The 21,555-nt window shown below is 38.7% G+C and overlaps 1 protein-coding gene across 1 annotated transcript; it reads left to right on the top strand.

Moving 5' to 3' along the window:
- The first annotated feature begins 420 nt into the window (after positions 1-420).
- On the top strand, positions 421-19,045 carry NAPG (NSF attachment protein gamma). Its single transcript, XM_005282660.2, has 12 exons — positions 421-578; positions 2,240-2,307; positions 4,513-4,597; positions 5,561-5,578; positions 6,888-6,918; positions 8,667-8,776; positions 8,919-8,985; positions 9,463-9,533; positions 12,420-12,498; positions 13,370-13,449; positions 14,563-14,692; positions 15,833-19,045. Exons 1-12 carry the CDS (start codon positions 523-525, stop codon positions 15,980-15,982), a joined length of 945 nt encoding a protein of 314 aa, XP_005282717.1. The 5' UTR covers positions 421-522; the 3' UTR covers positions 15,983-19,045.
- The last annotated feature ends 2,510 nt before the right edge of the window (positions 19,046-21,555 follow it).

Genomic DNA, 21,555 nt, shown 5'->3' with positions numbered 1-21,555 from the left:
GCGAAGACAGCTATGGGAGAGGCGGCCAAAGGGGGATGAGGCCAGACAGGGCGGAGGCCATAAGAGACAAGGGGAGAGCTGGGAAGGGCCAGGTGAGCTGGGCAGACCAGAGAGCCGCAGCACTGCCCATGTCCCTGACACCGCTGCCCATGTCCCTGCCAGCGGCGACCGGGTAAAGCGGCCCCCTATTCTGCCCCGGGGTCAACGACAGGCTCTCAACACAGCCTCGCAGGGACCCTGCTGCAACACGTGGGCCGCGCGCCCTCACGCCTGTGGGCCGGGTCTGCGCGCGCAGCTCTCTCTCCAACTGTCCTCTCCCCGTGCCGCTGCCGGCCGTCCGCCGCCTGAAAAAAACAGTAGCCACGCCCCCTTATCGACTCCGTCCCCTACCCGCGCAGGCGTGTAGCATCAGCCCCCGCCCCCTACGTATGCTGATGAGCCCTTACGGCTTTCCGTAGCCTGTCCCTCTTTTCCTGACGCAGCGGCGGCGGCGGCGGTTCCTGTCAGGTACAGAGCAGCGAGATGGCGGCGCAGAAGATCAACGAGGCGCTTGAGCACGTCGCCAAGGCGGAGAAATAGTGAGTGCGGCGCGGCGCGGGAGGCCGGGGTCAAGCCGGGCTGTCTCTGCCCAGGGTCCCGAGGAGGCCGCGGGCCGGGCTGTGTCCGGGCTGGAGAGTGGCTGCGCCGCTCGCTCCTGGGAGAGGGTCGAGGAGGGGGACGGGCGGGGTTCAGGGCGCCGGGCGTTCGCCGAGCAGCCGCTTCCGCCGGGTTCCCCGTGGCTCCGGGCTGTCATCGGCCCCAACCTCCCGGGCGCCTTGGGAGCTCAGCCCAGCGCGCCTTCCCCCGCCGGGAGAACTACAGCTCCCAGAGTGCCGTGCGCGGGCCGGGAGCCGCGGGGGGAAGGGCGGTTAGAGGGACTGGGGGGTTCCAACGTGAGGAGAGCTGGAGGCCCCCGGGAGCCTGGCAGCGGGTGGGGTGGCCACCAGGAAGGGTGCGGGGGCACCAGCCTGGGGCTCATGGGCCCTGCTCCTCCACCACAAACTCCCAGTGTGACCGTGGGCAAGTCGCTTGTCTCTGCCTTAGCTCCCCACCTGTCACACAGGGTGCTGTGAGAACAGCCCCATTAACCGTGGGGAGTGTGGTCACAGAAATACCTTGTGTGGATAGCGGGGTCCTGAGCTCTCAGAGTTCCCCTAACTCTAGATGGGGGCAGTGACAGGCCCCTCCGCTGGAATGACTGCTCACACTAGGGGAAGCCTCTTCCACTCCCCAAGACTTTGAGACAGACACTAGGAGGCTGATAGAGAGAAAAGGGAAGCCGAGACAGGTGAATGGGAGAACTAAGATGAAGGAGAAATGCATCAGTTATAAAAACTGAAAAGAGATGAGGTGGGAAACTTGTGCCTGGCTTTTGTTCAAGCAGTTTCAGTGAAGCTGTGCTCACAGCAAACTTATTTTGAAAGCAAATCATTTACATATAGCTACTTTTGTTGTTTGTTTGTATATAGGGTGATGTTACCAGAAGGCTACCAAGCAAGATTGGTACTGTTGTGTTGAGAACAGTATAAATGTATTAGATGTAATCATTGTTCCAAAGAGGTTGTGATTTAAGTAGACAAGAGAGACAAACACTGTAGACCAGTGGTTTTCAACCTGTGGTCTCTGGGGGTCTGCAGGCAGCGTCTAAGATTTCCAAAGGGCTCCACACTTCCATTCAAAACTTTGTAGGGGTCCACAAATGAAAAAGGGTTAAAAACCACTGCTGTAGATAGACAATATAAACAGTCAGAAGTACAATACGTGATAGTTAACTTTTAATTCCAAAACCTCCATTCTGAAACAATTTTTCCCACTATTGCTAAATACAAGTGCTTTCCTTCCAAACTCCCCACTCAGCAGAAATAATTTGAGGCTTATCCTGAAAAGAGAGGGAGAAATTACAGAATGTCCAAAATTGTCTAAACATCTGCTCCTGGTCTGATCCGGATGGACCAGTGGGGCCCAATTTGTTGTTCCTTACTTACCAACCCATAGTATCTGGCAGTTCTCTGCCATTTCTCTGTATCTCACATCCCTCAAAGGGGATGGGAGACAGTGGCCCCTTGCGGGCCTGCCCCCTCTTCCTCCCACATTGCCACTTCCTAAAACAACAGAAACAAAACTATATATGTTGAGAGCAGGAAGAACAGGTTCTTGTTTCAACCATTATTGATGATGGGCTTTTGATTTTGCATTTCAGCCTGAAAACTGGATTCTTAAAGTGGAAACCAGACTATGACAGTGCAGCTACTGAATATGGAAAGGCAGGTATGTATGACTATAGATGGGAATGCATTTTATAGGTTTAAATAATCCGGTAATTTAATCTTAAATAATATTTTAGATGTCGTCATTTTAAAACATTGTCTGTAAATCTGTAGATGGTTGTGAGGGCAGGGAATAAAATAAAGAACCAAATCTTTCTAATTTACTACATTTCAAATTGCACTTGTGTTTTAAATATTTATTTGAAATTAATAGAACTCATATCATGTAAACTGAATCTCAGTGCAAATTACAATTTTAAATATCTTACTTGCAAATATGGTTGAACACAGAGTTAAACGGACTTTTGAATAAAATTGAAAAGCTTTTATTGTGAGGCATAGTTAGACTCTTTTTTCCCCCTTGTAAATAGGGGCTTGATTTGTGTGTGCGCGCATGCTCCTGTCCACTCTGCATGGGAATCCCTGTTGTCTTCAGTGGGAGCTCCATGCCAGGAGTGGCAAAAGAATTAGACTTTGAGTGAGGAAGGGAAACTCCTAATGCTGTATAGAGGCAAATAGTGGAAACCTCTGCAGAAGTGACCTTGACTTTATTCATTTTTGTCCTCTTTATAATATGTTCAATACTAATTTATTTGACAGAGAGAGAAAATTCATATGCAAAGTTTGTCTATTGGATACTTTGAAGGTGCATACTATTTAAAGGGCAAATATTCCTCTCTCTCTCTTCCTGCTCAGTTGAGGTTGATGAGGAATCTGATAGCTTTCTCCCCTTATCCTCAAGGTTAATGCTTTGCTGCTGGCTCTCTGACATACCCTGCTCCATTTCTTAAAAATCTTTTGGAACCCTTGGACACAGATGGTGCTCTTAGAATTCAGTTGTGTTTATATGGTGTAATTTTCCATTTGTATGCAGGTGATATTTAAATCTGTCTTGGCCTTCATATTGCAGTGCCATCCTGGTTTTGCCTGATTGCTGTCTTGGATACCACTGAACTTTGTAAAATTAAATCTCTTTTTGCACCATTTCTCCTTCTCCCCTGTCCCTCCTACCCTCTCTCTCGCTCTTTCCCCCCACTCCCACTTCCCTTCCCTTGAGCTCTCTGGGAACTCTTGTCAGTGGTCTTATAACACCATCTTCAAATAAACAAATTTTGGTGCTCGCTCATGCTTCAGATTTATTTTTGACAACTATCTCAGTGTTCTGTCTTGAGTTTTATATTGTTGAATTTAAATCTCTCAGTATTGACTCTTTTTCAGTAAGATTCTGAGCAGAAATTCTACTGAATGTTTTTGACATCTTAAGTCTTGAGGATTTCTGCTCCCTATTTGCATGTATTCCAGAAAGTGTCACACTAATATAAAATGTAGCAGCCCAATTCTGTTTGATTAATTTTTGTCTAATCACGCTATCCTCCTTCCAAAATCTATTTCATCCACTAATAGCATCTGCAGTATATCTTTCTGGCCTATTACACTTTATAGTCGCAGTCACTCACTTAGATATTAAATTCTTGGTTTTGTTTTCGTAAGTCATCAATAGCAGCTGGGGGGAAAAAAGGATGCGTGTGGGTGCGTTCGTGCGCTCCCCAGTTGTGGAGTTGAGTTGAGTCTGCTCTGATTTTTAAAATCCTGACTAAATAAGTACACATTAGCTGGTTAGTTAGGTTTCTTTATATTGTAATGTGCCCAGAACTAATTATGAAGGCTGGTATTTATTGCAGGTGCACTTTGTTGTTGATGAGGATCTTGATTTAGAAGGGAAACTGCAATGAGACATCACTTCTAATGTTTTAGAACCTTAAACTTATTTGGCATCGTTCCTGGTTAGTGAATGGAAAGGATACTGAAGTGCAGGTATTCAGCTGAGAAGAGGGGCTGACTATAGTGAAAATCCAAGTAGCCTACATTGTATAGAGGGAGAAAGTACTAATAATTTAAGAATGATTCTTATGAGCCTTGATATAAAGTATAATAAATTGATAAAAAATGTAATTAAATACTTTCATTATGGGGCAGATTTTTAAAGATATAGGGACCAAAAGATGCAGATAGGCGCCTAGTGGGATTTTCAAAGGGGTCTAGGCAGCCACCTCCCATTTGAAAATCCCACTACATGCCCATTTGCATTTTTTAGGTGGCTAAATACCTTTTAAAAATCTGGCCTTGTGTGTCTTGAACAATAGATGAAAGAAGGGAAATGGCAAAACATAAACACTTTGTTTTCTTTCATTCTTCTTCTTTGTAGGTGTTGCTTTTAAGAATGCCAAACAGTTTGACCAGGCAAAGGACGCCTATTTGAGGGAAGCTGAAGCACATGCAAATAATAGAGCGTATCTTTTCAGTGATGGTTAGTTCAGTATTTAAGGAATTGAATAACTGTTTAGCAATCAGAACTGGACTAAGGGAGGGGGTGGTGTGGAAAGATGTAAGAGACAAACGCAGACTAAATATTAAAAGGTTTCTTAGCCAACTTCCAAAATTCATTTTAAAGAAAGAATTCAAGCCCCCAAGAAAACAATCTGGTGAATGAAAAATAAGAAGCCCTACGGAGCAGGAACCATCTTCTTATTTTGTTTGGCCAGTCACTAGCACAGTGGGGCCCTGATCTATGATTGGGGTGCCCAGATACCACTCAGCACATATTATTTATTTTTTATTTATTTATTTGAATAACAATCATATTAACAGATTCCAGTGTTTGCTTTCTGTTACTGGATTTAGTCCTTAGATTTCCTTGACATTTTTACTTTTTGAGGGATTTTCTTGTTTGTGGTGTTTTTTTTTTTTTTTTTTGCTGCAAGTAGATAACTTAGATGGGATCTCCTCTTTTTAGTTTGTAACATGGCTTTTAAGTTGAAGAAATCTCCCTTAGGGAATATGTGTGCTAATTTTTTTAGTTAATAATTTGTATGGTTTTTGCCATGCAGTGCCTAGAAATGGATGCTACACATTAAACATACTGCTAAAAGATTAGCTAACATTATGCTGTCTAACACAATGTAGTAACCAAAAGTCTTTAAATAAATGTATGTAATCTAGTTTTGTCAGCTCTTTCATAGTTGGATATATTGAATTTTATTTCACCCTTAGGTTTATTTAAAACAAAACAAACAAACAAAAACTAGCATTTACACTTATCAGATTAGTTTTGCCTCTGTGTAAATGTTATCTTTGGAACTAGTATTTAAATAAAAATTCAGTTTGCTTAATCCTCCAATAAATTATTTTTGATACATAATTACCTGTCAGATTTTTATGGCTTGTATCCTTAACTTTGGCTCTGTTACATCCAGTCTCTTCCATGCTGCCAAGTAAGTTTAAATTCCTCAGTTAATTTGATGCATTTCCCAGTATACTATGTGTATCTAAAGACTATTTAAAAGATGCATACATTTGGGGCTAAGTCTGCTTTCATTTAAATAAATGGCAAAGTTTCCATTATTTTCACTGGTTCATGATCAGACTAATTAATGGCTTCATCCTGGAAAGCTTTTGAGACTCTGCAAATCCCATTGAAGTAAATGGAAATTATGACTTTTTATCACTTCTCAGGATTAGTTCCAGTATCTCTTGATTGATCATCAATAGGATATTACTCAGGATTTGCTTATTTCATTTGAGTTTTTGCTTACTGCATGTATGATTAAGGTAATAAATAATTTGATTTCTATTCACACACTTGAAATTTCTTCAATGTCTCTAATCCCCAGAATGGTGCCTTAGAATTAAGAACAGCTAATATTATATTAGTAGTGTGTTTTTTAAATGTCTTTCGTGCCACTGTGGTCTAGTCTGTGTAGTGAAAACACAATCAGACATTTCCTACCCTCCCATTCCTCCAACTCATGGCAAATAGTGAAAAGATTGTGTGATTAATTTGAAGCACTGGTGCAAAATTTGCCACACACAGTACATGTTATAGAAGCAGGAAGGTATCTTTGGTCTGGGTTGGGAAACACTGCTTTTTCAGTGCTCCAAATATGGTCAAAAGCACTTTATCCATAGAAGACAACACTGTTACGGTCTCAGGATTACTGCATCTTTATCCCCAATTTGTGGTCCACTCCAGGCTCTGGTAGGCCATCATTCTTCCAACCCTTCAGCAGGATTGGAGCCCCATTGGATAAAAGCATGTCTGTTTGCTAGATCAAAAGAAGGTCCTGATACAAACACAGCTATTTATATCAAAAGTTCTTTCTTTGTTTCTCAGTGTCTGGAAAACCCAGTTTGAATCAGTATATACAAACTACCACTGGGGGTGGTATGTCTTTAGAGTTGCTTACAGAATTAGTGACTGTCCTTAATCATTGTCCACTGTTTTTAGTTCCTGACGTGTTACCACAGCTGCTCCTCCATGGAGTTGAATACAATCATACATAAACGATTCATGAACGTAATAAAGTGGTCCCCAAAGATACAGCGCGAGGTTGCAATATCTATCACTAGCGCACAAGTGAGAAACTGTCTTTTTAAATAAGACATGTAAAATGTTTGAAATGTATGCATTGTTATGATTCACCATTAGCTGATGTATAGTAACTCTTGCTACATAGCAAGACCTGTCACTTCAACTCACTGAAATAACACTGTAAGTAAACCTAATTTCTTTTCTCTTTGCAGAGCTTATGAACAAGCTGGCATGATGTTAAAGGTATTTACTGGTCACTTTGTGTTTTTGTTTTAAAACAATAAGTCTCCTGTGGACAGTTGTATTTTAAAATACATGCAATTTTCAGCTTGCAGCATTAGTGTTAAAGTGGTGCTAGCACTTCCAGTGTTGACATTTATTTTTTTCCCCCTAAGAATTTTAAATGATGCAACCTTCTTTCCTGGTTGAAACTTAATAAATCAAAACCGGGAGGGGGGGAGGTTGAGTTTATTATGTATGTATTAAGAAAAGAGAAATGTACTTCATAGTAGCAGCTTATTTTTTAGTTCAGGTAAATAATATTGTGTCCTGTTGTCACTTACTGGGGAGACACCCTCAAAGGGGCAGGATGCTGTCTAGGCCTGGTGCCTTGTGATTTTTTTTTTTTTTGTCTGGGTGATGGCACACCGGACTTTCTCAGAAAACTGGGGATCAGCAAGGTGTGCCATTGCTGAGCGTTGTGGAATAGACTCGATGGGGTCTTCAGAGACCGTGGATTCACGGTTTAGTAGGCTCTTCAAGGGCTCCTTCCAGCGTTGTTTAATGGCCGCATTGGCTCCACCCTCTTCAAGGACAATCTGTGAACGTAAGGGGGTTGGGCCTTTGGAGCTTGGCCCATATATAGCTTTTGTTGCTTGAAAGAAGCTTCTCATGTCATCTTGGTCTATGAAACTCTGGATCTCAGAGGCCTTCTCTTGCCACCACTTATTTTTGATGTCACGTAGCCTCCTCTGGACTGCTGCCTTGAGCAGGTGATAAGCCTCATGTTTTCGTTGGTTAGAGGAATCATTTTGCCAGTGCCAGAATGCAGTTCTTTTCTGTTGAATTAATGCTAGGATTTCCTTGTTGTTTTCATCAAACCAATCTTGGTGCTATGAGTGGAATATCCTATAGTTTCAACGCAAGCACTGTGGATGGTATTTTTAAATGGTATTTTTAACATACTAAGGCATTAACAGACCACCATTATATACCTCCTGATTCTTCAGTAAGCTGACATATTGTAGTTCTTGGTGACTCCCATACCTTAGCCCTTCTGCTTTAGCTCAACATAAATCTTGTAGTCAACAGGAATTAGTTTTCTAATCACATTTGCCAGAATCCTGTTAGTGATTTTTTGCATGCAATAATGACTTGATAGCTGTGCAGTTTATTGAATGGGTTTAACCAATAGTTGAAAACCTCATTTAGGGGATAGAAAATCAGTGTATAGTAAAATAAGCTAATTAACCACCATAAGCCAGTTTTTAGGGAACTCAAAGTGAACTTGTAACCCAGATGTTGATCAGTTAAACAGACTTTCAGAGAATCATTATTTCAGGGTTCAAATCAAGTACTCCAAAAATTCTGTATATATGTCCACTTCTGATGATGTGCCCTCTAAACAAATTGTAAAGTTGGGCTACCAGGGAACTGACTTATTTATTCCAAAATTGAAATGTTACAAAGGGAAACAAGACTGGCTGCTCTGGTTTTGTAACTGCACTGTGTGAGTATTCATTTAGATATTTCATCATGTGGCTAATCCAAAGAACAAAATCAGCCAACTTTTTTGATTTATTATAGGCAGATGGAGGGGAAAGTAGGCTGGGTTTCTGGTATGCTTGTTTGTACTGTGGATGTTGTAGTTTACTTTGCTGGGAGCTGAACTCTACCAATGTAACGCTATGCAATACAGAATATTTTCATTTGGTCTGTTTATATATTAGCATAGTTCCTGACACTGTTATTCTTCCAACTTTTTCTTACAGGAGATGCAAAAACTTCCTGACGCAGTTCAGCTGATTGAGAAGGCCAGTATGATGTACCTGGAGAATGGAACACCTGACACAGCAGCTATTGCCCTGGAACGGGCTGGAAAGTAAGCCTGCAGCATTGGTAGCTAGGACAAATCACAAAACATTGGTGCTTTCTTCTTACAGACTGTTGTTTGAATCCTGTACTAGGAGAAAACTTTACTATTTGAGCTGAAGAATAATAATGCTGGCTTGTATTTATTTCAGGCTAATAGAAAGTATGAACCCAGAAAAGGCTGTACAACTCTATCAGCAGACAGCATCAGTGTTCGAAGTAAGTACTACCATTTTAATTTGAACAACAAAGGAAATAAAGATTGAGTTAGAAGGAAGAAGTGTTCAAGGTTAGTCAGCCTAAAATAACTCTGCACACAGATAGCTGTAAGGTGAGGTTGAGTTTTGAGCTCTATCTTGTTCTCTATCACAGCAGTGGGTGAATAATGTTGCACAGGAAGTCACGCAGCTCCTATTGGGACCTTTAATGTAAAGGTGCAGGGTCAGAGTCCCTACCAATACTCCATCCCCCACTATATAGGATCTGAATTTAATCTCCTATCCAGCTTCTTCCCACTTCTTGGGCAGTCCAGAGGGAGGGAGCTCTGCTGACTAAAAGTACTAAGGCCAAGGGAGAAACCTGCATTGACCTGAGCTCATGCCTTATGTTTGTATTTCATTTTAAAAAAAAAGAGAAGTTGCATAGAATTAAAGCCACAAATGTATAAAACCTTTTGATTTTGTTCTGCTCCTTTAGAATGAAGAACGTTTACGGCAGGCTGTAGAATTACTAGGGAAAGCCTCAAGACTTTTAGTCAGAGGACGAAGGTATAACTCTTTATATTCTGAAAACCTAAGTTTTCCTCTAAATATAATTGAAGTCTTTACTGCTGAGTTTCACTGAATCTACGTACTGCCTCTTCAAAAGTCACTATTTGGAAACAGAAGATTATGTTGATGCTTGTCAAGACTAAGATCCAGTTTACGTTTCTGCTGGCTATACCTGAGTGCTGAAAAACTCATCTGTGATTTTTCTTGTTTTGTTTTTTGGTGCTATAAAATGTTCCTCCTAATAATTCAGTGAAGATTTATGAATTACTGAGAACCTGGTGTGCTTCATCTCTACAGTTCTTCATCAATGTGAATTATTCCTCACAACACTGGGTAGTGAGCACTTAATATTCTACCCAATTTACACATGAGGGAATCTAAAGTAGGGGAATTAAGTGACTTACCCAACCAAAGCAACCCATATGCAGGTGTCTGATTCTGAATCAAGGGTGAAGAGTTTGACTTTGAATCCTCAGGTTCACCTGTTTTTTCTAATACTATTGGTTAGTAGTACCAAATTTTACCATGATTTAGCATAAACATACATAACTACAACCTATAGCTCACTATAAGGCTGTCTTTGAGTCAAGCCTTGAGTGTGTGCTGTAATTGCGAGCAACAATGGTAATCTAAAAGGAAACAAGGAAAACCCTTATATTACAGGAGTGGAAGGACTGTCAGGTGAGATGTGTATATTAATGTTTTTGAGGCTAGCTTGATTGTCATACTGATTTATAGAGGCCATGTTGTATCTGATGTCACTTGGGGTTTGGAACATCATGTAACTTGAATATAATTAAAGTGGAAATAAGTTATGAAGCATATTTTTGTTGTGTTTTCATCATCAATCACAATAGCAGATTTAGACATAATTTGTGTGAGCAGATCAGGGAGGTCCTACTGTACTTCTGTGGATGTCAGAAGAGTAGTAGTCTAAAATATCAATATTCTTTGAATGATTGTTTTGTGAGTTTCAGTGAAAGAAAAACTTCGGTATGGAAATGAATTATGATTGCCAAGAATTATGTGAGATATATTGAATCCCTTAGCTGCCATGTGAAGTTCTTAATACATTCAGTTATAGTAATTTGCATCCAAAATAGCTTGATTAATTCGAGTATGAAGTTAGTGATTTATAGCTGACAAATGTAATCTGAACCTCTAATAGAGTGGCTAATGAAACTTTAAATCCTGTGCTTCTTGATTACATGCCTTTTCCAAAACCGAACAATTCTTTTATGCTTAAAAATGTAAATTAGTAGACCATGAAGGTAGAGTTCCTAAGTTCTCTTAAATGGCATGTTTTTTACATCCATGTTACAAAACACTAGCAAGTACTTTGATAAATTTTAAATGTATGCAAAACTTTAAAAATGCGTCTCCAGGGTATTAGGCAGGATTATTGTTGTTTTTTGCAACCTGAAATCACCTACTGTTTTGTCTGAAAAGACCCACTCTTGTCCTTTTTATTAAAAACATGTGTGTTCACATTGCAAATATATTCCTCAGGCATAAAAAGGATGGAGAACTTGGACAGTCCCGCTAAAGTTTGAGTTTAATTAATTTTCTATGTAGATTATAAGCGTGTATGTGTGGTTTAAAATCTATACTGTAGGTATGTGGGGAGAGTCTCATTTAAAAAAAAAAAAATCAGAATAGTGCCAAACATTCTCAGATAAATTGATGTTTCAGTAGCTGACATTTGTCCCTTCCAGTGCTCCAGCTTGATGCTGATACTGTGCTGCTAAAGGTGTCACCTTTTGGATGAGATGTTTCATGAAGATCCTCACCACATCTGTCCTCAAATATCCAGTGTGAACTCTCGGGTCATTAGCCTTGATGTACTTCCTACCTAAATTTACTCTGAAGTTTCAATTGGATACAGTGTTTACTTCCTGTCCAAAAGCTGTAGTGTAATGTTGTGACTTGTAAAATAGTTGCTATATTTCAACAGTATGTGCATGTACAACTGCTTGGTTGGAAATATTAGCTCTCTGTGCACTTCCACTGCCTGAAATGATCCTTACTCAACATAACTGATCACCAAGATATTTGCAAGTAAATATTCCATTTCCTTTCTATTTTGCATTATTTGGATTTACACCTATAGAGTGCTGAACATCCTGGTGGAATCCAGCAAGAATGTAAACGCCAGATTAGACCAGAGCTCAGCTCTTTACAGGACTGAGCCCTGTCTGCTTTTATGCAGTTCTGGATACACTCATGGTGATGAATTGTGGGTTTTTATTTAAAAAAAAAAAAGTTCACTGGATTGTGACTTCCTTGAATGAGTTGGGTTGACTTCAAAGATTATGGCTTTTGTTTTCACATAGGTCTGGGACCTGGCAATGACAGGGACAGAAATGCTAGAAAAGTATAGTACATACATTTATTGATGCTCTGATTAATATAAAACTAAACTTTACTGGCATGTGGCATTGATTGCTTTCACACTGAAGCACTGATTTCTGGATTTCACTCTAGTATTTTACCTGGCAACTCAAAAATAACAGGATTTCTGAAAGATGTATTTTTTTTTTTTAACCTTTTGAAATGTTACAGTGATGCCCTCAAGATTGAAGACCAAATGAAAACTTAAAGACTTGATGGCTTAGTGTTTAGATTACTTTGATTCTTAATGCCAGTGGATTTAAACAAAAATGGTGGCTTTTTTTCAGCATGGAGGAAAAAAAATGATTAGAAGACGCAAATATTAACTTTTTTTTTTTATAGGCTTTATGTGGACTACTGAAATATCTTTACAGCTTCTGTGCCTTTTTTACCACCTACAAACATTAAAATACGCACATCATAAGGCTCTAATCACTGGTTTCTTTACACTGGTTTCTTTACACTTCCTTCTGTGTTTGTTCTTGTTTCTAGATTAGATGAGGCTGCGTTGTCTATTCAGAAGGAAAAAAGTATTTATAAAGAAGTTGAAAATTATCCAACATGTTATAAGGTAAAGACCTGAGTGAATGTTTCTTTCCTGTTTATAAAATAGAAATGCGCAAAGGGAAATTGATTGGCCTGTGGGTCTGCAGCACCTCTAACTGAATGGCATTGTATGCCTTGCAGTCCAGGATAAACTTCTTACTGGATGAGCACCTCCTGAATGGCTATCCCCTCCTTTCACCCACCCCCTTAACTGTCTTGTGTCAGTATAATAGTCTTGAAAATGCTGAAGATAGCTATCACAGATAATCAGAATGGTTTTTAGAGCTTTCTGATAATTGTATTGAAAATGCTAAAAGATAAAATATTTGTGTCGGTGAACCTGCAAATACAGTTAGCGCAAAGAATTAATTATTTAATTTTTGTGGGATGGGAGACATGTTCATTTATTTTCTAAATGTGTGTTGATGGCAGGAAGTGGGGCTAGATATTTTGAATGGGTTAACTTTTTGGACAACTGATAGGATTTTCTGACGAGATATGCTTAACATAAGCAAAACATTGGTTTGTGGTTTCAAAATTCTTGTTAGAATAATTTTGTCTTTCAGTTCTAAATTTGTAAACCTAGGTTCAGATGATCTAAGGTTACAACAGAATTGGTCCACTTTGATCTCTTCCTCTACATGATCTTTAAAAAAGATGAGACAGATCCACAGCTGGAGTAGATCAATATTTTCAGAGCCCATCATTTTTTTTTTTTTCATTTGGGAATGTGGAGCCAGGAACAGTGTAGACCAATTGACTGCCTCGTTGATTCTAGTGTCCTTTTTACACCTATCCTGAGCAAGCTACAGGACTTTTGGTATTGAATTCATAATAGAAGTAAAATATCTTACATTTGGTTACTAAAGAGTGATCAGTCATTTCTTTTATTTTAGAAAACTATTGCTCAAGTCTTAGTTCATCTCCATAGACATGACTATGTTGCTGCAGAAAGATGTGTCAGGGAAAGTTACAGGTAAGGCATATTTTTGCCTCATTGTTTTCAAACTTAAATTTTGGTTATGTTGAAAATTAATTCATAGCAATATTTATTAAAGAGCCATGTGGCAATTCTATATTTCCACAGGTTTGAAGCCTGTACTCTGTTGGTTTGGTTTATGGTACAACAATGCAGTGGTTTTTTTTGTTTTTGTTTTGTTTTTTTGAAAGAGTACCATTTGAAAAATATTGTTGTTGTTTTTCAAATGGTCAGTTGTAGTTAATAATACACTATTGGCTTAATAGCAAGACATGCATACCCTTAAAATAAACAATGAAAATATTTATATTGCTTTACTATTTGCTTAAAAATTAAACAGCTAGAAGAATTTTGTTCAGTTCACTACTCTTCCCTTTTCTGTTCTTTCTTCCCAGATTATCTGTTTGCTTAGCTTTAATAAAAGCTGAATAAACAATACAGGGTTGTTGCTGTTGGAATTCTTTTACTAAAAAATTATTCATTTTAAGTGGTGCCTCATTTTAGTATCTGTCTTTCATACACTGAACAGAGAAGGATTAGCTCTTGTAACTGTTCAGTACTGATAAAGGCCTTTTTTGATTGTCACCAATTGAATTTACTGTTTTGTGTTACAAAATGGCAAGAAAATGGTATCTTAAGACTAGAATTTAAAAAATGCACGATATCTGGAGTTAGGTTAAAATGATCCATTTTAAATTAAGTCTTTACCCTGCCTAATCTCAAACACTTATGATTCCATACATGCACTGTAAAAGAAAAATATTATGACTAGTTAACAGAAACTCATGAGATTTAAGGCACTTCTATCATTTGGGACCATGCAGACAACTAGTCCCAAGCAGACAACTAAACGTTTAAAAAAAATTGAGATCTGTTTATAATTTACATGGTTAGATGATCATACAGTCAAAAATACATTTTCACGCCATTAGACATTTTTGTTCAGCCTGGGTTTTGAGACCTATTTAAGCAATACCATAAAATTTTATAAACAAGCCTTACAGCTGCCTGTCCCTCTACTCTTAATCAGTGACATGTAAACATAGACAAAGAGTTGAGTGCTGTGAGTGGACAAGTTAAATGTTTTAAATGAACTTTCGTTTCCTTTAGTATACCGGGATTCAATGGAAGTGAAGATTGTGCAGCACTAGAACAGCTTCTAGAAGGATATGACAGCCAGGACCAGGATCAAGTTTCTGATGTCTGTAACTCACCACTTTTCAAGTACATGGACAATGATGTAAGTTAACATTTCATATGGATTTTCATAAATCTTTTTCCTGGTAAGAAAGAGAGAACTGTTTTGGTAGGAAAAAACTGGAGTTGCTGTATGTTTGTCCCATCCTCCAGCTTCTCATATTTTCCACTTTACTGCTCACCACTTGTAAATTTCCACATTCCTCTGATCTTCCCGCTTATCTGGAAGGGTCAGATGAATGAACAGCTTCTTATGGCATTCGTAAGTCTGTCTGAAAAATTGGCTGGAATATTCTTGAATAGCATCTGAGTTCAGTTCCCTTCTGTCCCCAACATGGGCTGAAAACTCTGCAGTCAGTGCTTCAGCTCAGAAATACGGTACTATTCGTGCAAGTCCGTTTTAGCTAGAAATCCATGGACTGGCACTGAGAAATGCTAAGCACCTTCAACTTTCTTTTATTGATAGCAAGAGGAGTTGCAAGCACTGCTCAATTCTCAAGAGTGGTCCTGTAATTTTACAGTGAGTTACTATGGCCATTGCTATTTTAAAGAAAGATGTCTTTTTTTTTTTTTTTTCCTTTCAAGAAAGTACTTGCTATTTAAAAAAAAAAAAACCTGCATATTTGCAAATTGTAGAAAGAAGACTTAAGACAGAAAGGCAGTAATAGAAACTTCTGATCATCCTAGTGTAGGTTTTCTAACAATATTTATTAATTTTCACCTAATATAACTTTAACATCTGAAAATATGATGCCATCTTGATTGAAAAAGCTTCTGTAAAAGACCACTTATCTGGTGGTGAATAGATGCTGCACATTTAAAAAAAAAACTGCATTGACGAGACTCGCTTATCGTAAACTTCTAGTCAATTGTGTTGTGCAACACGGCAATGATTATTCTATAAAGAAGCAGAAATCAGAGTACATGTTTAATCACTTTAGCACAGAGAGAATAGTACATGCATTAGGTCTCTTTTTATGCTATTGGAACAGAATGTTACAAAATAATGGATTGTTGCATTTTGAGTGCAGTCAATAGACTGAGGCAAACCCTGCTCACCTTACTTATGAGTGTAGTCCCATTTAATTCAGTGTGATTCTTTCTAGAGAAAGGCAAGTAAGATTTGGCCCTATGACAATGTGGACACTAAACCTGTCGTCATGTTGTTGTTTGTTGTTGTCAGTATGCCAAGCTTGCTCTTAGTCTGGCAGTCCCAGGAGGGGGAACTAAGAAGAAATCACCAGTTACTGCACAGGACAAAGCAGGAGGACCGGCTGCAGTTGGCTCCCATGCTGAGGAGGAAGATGATGAATATTCTGGTGGACTATGCTAGTTGTAAACATGTTCAATGTTAAATAATATCAGACTTGCTGTTTATGGATGTTAAGCATATCCAAAGGTACCAGAATTACCAGTGCTTCATTGCAATCATGATATTGGAATGCTAATATAGACTTGACAGCTTTTGGGTACTATTACAAAAAAGCATGATAGCCCACCACTTGTTGAAGCATTTCTGGATTCCATTCCGTACCTGGTAAGAACTTCCTGAGTGCACTACCTTCCTCTCATTGAAATATTTGAGTAATATTGTCTCTTCTCTAAAAGCACATGGGTTAAAATAAAATAAATTAGATTGGGGAGAAGTATTGAAACAACTAGTTTCAAATCATTGGATTCTAGAATATTTTGACTGGTTCTTCTGGTTCCCTATAACATGTTTGTGATTTCTTTCCACTTTGGCAGTTTTAAAGGTTATTCATCTTGGTGTAGTTTTTAGCACATTGAGTATCTGAATAAAGAAGACAAACTCTTTACCAGATAAGATTTTTACACAAGTTTAAGCCTCTTAGGTGTCAACCATTCCATTTATTCTGAAAACATTTTTAACCTATAGAGGGATTTGTTTTAAATGCCTTCTTTTTATAAGCATTATCCAGGAGTGTAAAAGGGTGTGGAAAATACTAAGACAACTGATATGAAGCCATCTTGCAAGTTTCTTCAGATACCTATGGGAAAATAATGGGGCTATCTTTCATCTAAAGAAACAATATTCTCAATAGATCTTTGGTGTTACATTTGCATGCAGATTGAGATGCTGTTTGTAATGTACATATTGCAAAGGAGAAAGGAGCCAACCATAATCAATTTAAAAAAAAGACTGTTTGCCGAATATAAAGCCTCTGCAGGAAAAGCAATCAGCAAAAATCTAAGTGAAAGGTAACATTTTGGAAATATCTCAAAACACCGTTCTTCAAAAATTTGAGTTGTTTGATTTGAATTTGGAATCAGCAGTACTCTTCTACAATTATTTAAAGCATAATGTAGGCAGTAAGTGGTCTGTTTTGCATTTTGTAGCTTTGGCCCAAAGTTCCCATTAATAACCCATCAAAGTTATTTGAAGAACTTAAGTGTAAATCATCACAAAAATCTAGTGTATATTCTTCAGGGTCAAACTAAATTTGACTGCTCCATTTTGACTAGTCCATGCTTAACAGGTGACCAAAGATTTCAATTCTGCAGAAACTTCTACAGAAGAACCCAGGAAGGCCTACTATAGGATGAAGTCATCCAGAATCTGACGGGAGGGGGGGATTCATGATGTACATGAAGCACCATGACTCCTAAATTGCAGTGAGCATTAGACCAGAAGCAAGGTATAAATGCTAATACTGTGGCTTCTACCATGTTAAGCCATCAAATTATTTCAGAAATTTTGAGAATTCTTGAAACAATTCTGTTAAATGTACAAGTGTGAAAAAGCTCTTTTGAGTTTTGATATCTGATTTAGGAACGTTGTGAAAGAATGTGCAAACTTTGAATATGTACCACATTGGTCAGGCAAGGCTAGTATGACATACAGTGTTGATAGTAGCTCTCATTGATGAGTCTTTTAGTCTGTTATGCTAGGATAGATGTTTTAAAAACTGGTTCTGTGTGTCCAAATTGTGTAGTAATGGACTGAAGCTTGGATCTGAAATGTGAAGTTGTTTGAAAATACCCTTTTTAGTGCTGAACTTTCCCCATGTGTGGGTTGTTTTTTTTTAATTGTCACATTATACTAGGGACATGGATATTGGAAGCTTGCTTGCACACCTTGACTTATATAAAATATCAAAGATAAAATTTGGCAAGTGTGAATGTTTTGCTTTTCTGTCAAGACTGGTGAGAGGGCTTTGAAGATGTGCAACTTGTCCTTTGAACAGTACTAATAAATGTAACTCTTGGAGTAGCTTACTCTAATGAACTCAATAACTTCTGACTCCTTGACTGCTCATGGACGTACACTATGCTCTAGAAGAGGGGCTCTTGTAGGATATCATTGATGTACTTTTGTGTGAGGAGAACTTTACTGACTACACTGGGAATTTAAGGCTACCTGTTACACATAACCTGGGATATCTGAGGAAGGGGAGTGTGACATGCATAAGTGAAGAAAATTAGTGTGCTTGTATATGTTAGTAAGACAAAAAAATACAGCAGTTTTTGTTTAAACTACCCCAGTGATAAAACACTAACATGTTGTTTAAGATAAGGCTACAAGTCTATGCATTCACTTCTGAAACAAAGCACTTTCGTAGCATCTGTTTTTTGTGTTTTCCAAAAACAATTTTAGACACTAACCACTAATTTTTCAAAGTATTATGGTGAGGTTTTAGCTAGACAATTCCTTCCATGTTGATAGCGGTTTTCCAGCTAAAACTCGTGTACTGATTAAGGAATGTTAAGGGCAAAAATTCTTTACTATGCAAGCAAAGCTCATTTAAATGAAAGGGACTTGTATGCATCAAAGAGAATAAAAATTTAATATTTGATTGCAATGTTGCTTTCAAGACTGAAATATGAAAAGATGGCTATGGTTGAAAACTAGATAAAGTCTATTTTATATAGTCTATTCTCCCCTATTTTAGGTAATGAAAGTGTAATAGGAATGTTACTGCCTTTAGTAAATATGTAATTGTAAACAGATATGTCTATATTATATATTTAATGTTTGTTTCTACTTTCCAAAACAGTTGGTACTTTTTTGTAATTTATCGTTTAAATAATAAGTTAAAGTGAAAATATACTGTCTTGCAGTATGAAAAATTATTTCCAAAAATGATGCCAACTATTTAAAAACAAAAGTAAGTTTGCATGAAGATGCTGAAATATTATCCACTGTATGTGAAGTCAGATGATCTATAAATTATCTTTTAATATGACTGAATTTGTATGCCCAGATGCAGTGTAAAATGTTCATACAGTGTGAAACTGCTTTATCCATACCTTTTCCAAACCTGTGAGGTGTATTAGAGTATGAAGCGTATTTGTAACAGCTCTGCAGATGCTGCCTCTTTTGGAAGAGGTTCTGTGTTTCACCAATATAAAAATAAAACTTGAAATTACAAACTTATGCTAGCTTTTCCTCTTGTGGTGATCTTCCAATTTCAGCATGAATTCCTTTGTTGGATAATCTCAAGAATCCATTTCTTCTAAATAGTACACAATTGCAGCAAGTGTCATAATGCTGTATGAAAGATAGTAGAAGAATTACAACACATTACACATTTTCAGGTATCTAAAAGGGTGTCATGAGGAGGAGGGAGAAAACTTGTTCACCTTAGTCTCTAAGGATAGAACAAGAAGCAATGGGCTTAAACTGCAGCAAGGGAGGTTTAGGTTGGACATAGGAAAAAGTTCCTAACTGTCAGGGTGGTTAAACAATGGAATAAACTGCCTAGGGAGGTTGTGGAATCTCCATCTCTGGAGATATTTAAGAGTAGGTTAGATAAATGTCTATCAGGGATGGTCTAGACAGTATTTGGTCCTGCCATGAGGGCAGGGGACTGGACTCTATGACCTCTTGAGGTCCCTTCCAATCCTAGAATCTATGAATCTACATACTGTACATAAATAATTTAGAATATCTGAATCCCCAAGCAGAGTTTAAAAACAGTGTTCTGTTGACTTCATTTGCTAGATCTGTATTGGACATATGTAGTTTTTAGGATGACAGAACTGTCTTTGTGAAATGTGAAGAGGATTTTTCTTTTATAGTTTGTTTTTAAAATAATGCTATAGGAAAAAATACACTGTTTTAAGCTAGGAGAAGAATTCATTTTTAAAAGGTATTTTGTACTGTATTAGTAAAACTAAATCAAGTTATTCTTCACATGATTGAGTGTAGCTAATTTTTTTTAGATGCATCTGGCTGATGCTTTCTTTGCTATCCCTTTACATCAGGACACCAATTACAAATTTGCTTTTACCTTTCAGGTACAGCTCTGCATTAGATAATTAAGATGTTTCATTTTAATTCCTGCCTCTTTGCCGGCTTTCCCTTCTGGTGGCTGTCCTTCATATCTTGCTTCCCTTTTTCAAGAGCCCCTCAAGGCTGTTGTTTTTAGTCCCCTTCTCCCTCTACATTTTATCCTTGTATGATTCCATCTGCTCCCATGAATTAAGCTATCCTTTCCACACTGACTCAGATTTCAAGGCCATTTTGATAAATAGGATGAAGTAGGGAAGTGTATCTCTATCTCTCACTGTCTCAACTAGATGGCTCACTGTCATAGGAGCTGTGGAGGCCTCTGCTCAGAAAACCAACTTTTGTTGCTGACAGTCTTAATTATAGACCTGTTTTTCAGCCTCCTGCTTTTATTTAATTTTGAAAGATTATTGAAAAGGTAGTGGCTTAGCAACTCTAGCCATTTTTGAAGTCTTCAGGCATCCTTAATCCTGGTCACTCAGGTTATAGCATGGATTCTCAAACTGGGAGTCGGGACCCCTTAGGAGGTCGCGAGGTCATTGCACAAGGGGTCGTGAGCTGTCAACCTCCACCCCAAACCCCGTTTGCCTCCAGTATTTATAATGGTGTTTAATTTATTAGGGGGTTCACAGTCAGAGGCTTGCGATGTGAAGGATTGTCAGTAAAAAAAAAGTTTGAGACCCACTGGTTATAGGCATGGCTATGGCATAAACTGCACTGGTTTAAGTGCTCTCATCCTGGCAGTGGACAAAATCTTCTAAATGAAATTCTGGCCCCATTGAAGTCATGGAATTTTGCTTGACTTCAGTGGGACACGGAATTCACCCTTAGTTCTTTCAGATCTGTCAGCAGCCTTTGATATCAGTGCATGAGGCTCTGACCCATCTGCACATCCTAGCAAGGGTGGATAGTGGTCAACTTTCTATGAAGCCATGTAGGGTAATTGTGAGTAATTGCTTCTCTGCCTGAAGAGAAGGGTACCACAGGGTCTGTCTTGGTGTTTTTCATTATACAAACATTAATCACAAGGGCTTATGGCTCTGGGAGTGTTGGTGAGGAAGCATGGGCTCTGATATAGTCTCTGCTGCTGATAACCTGCTCAACGATGGTAATGTTGTTGGCATCCTTTCATCTGCGAGAGACCATGGGAATTGCAGCCTATGATGTAGATGGTTTGAAATATCTCGTGTGACTGAATAGGCCAATCTGAGATTTGCATGACCTTTGGCAGTTATTACAAATGTATATATCTTGGTTGGGTGCTGCTTGCTTCCTTTTCTCTTCAAGCTGTCGGAGTCAACTCCTGTCATGGACTTTGATACCCCGATGGAGACGATAGCGCCACTTGTTACCATCACTTGTCAAGATTTTCCATTAGTCAGGATCAATTCCAAATTCCTTATCTCGCTTGCATGTGTCTTTATAGTGAAGCTTGGGACGCCCTGTTGTTCTTGTTCCCTCTGATAGCTCCCCGTATAACATGTCCTTGGGTATGCATCCGTCTTCCAACCCACTCAGATGGCCCAGCCAGCGTAGTCCTCTTTGCCTGAGTAGGGCTGTCAAAGTTGGTAAATTTGCCCTTTGAAGAACCTCTGCATTGGTGACTTCATCTTGCCATTTGGTGTTGAGTATGCGGTGTAAACCATGTAGGTGGA

The sequence above is a fragment of the Chrysemys picta genome, chromosome 2, assembly GCF_011386835.1.
Source record: "Chrysemys picta bellii isolate R12L10 chromosome 2, ASM1138683v2, whole genome shotgun sequence".
In the NCBI taxonomy this organism is placed as follows: Eukaryota; Metazoa; Chordata; order Testudines; family Emydidae; genus Chrysemys; species Chrysemys picta.
Note: the sequence above shows the minus strand (reverse complement) of the source record. Positions and strands in the feature narration are given on the sequence as shown.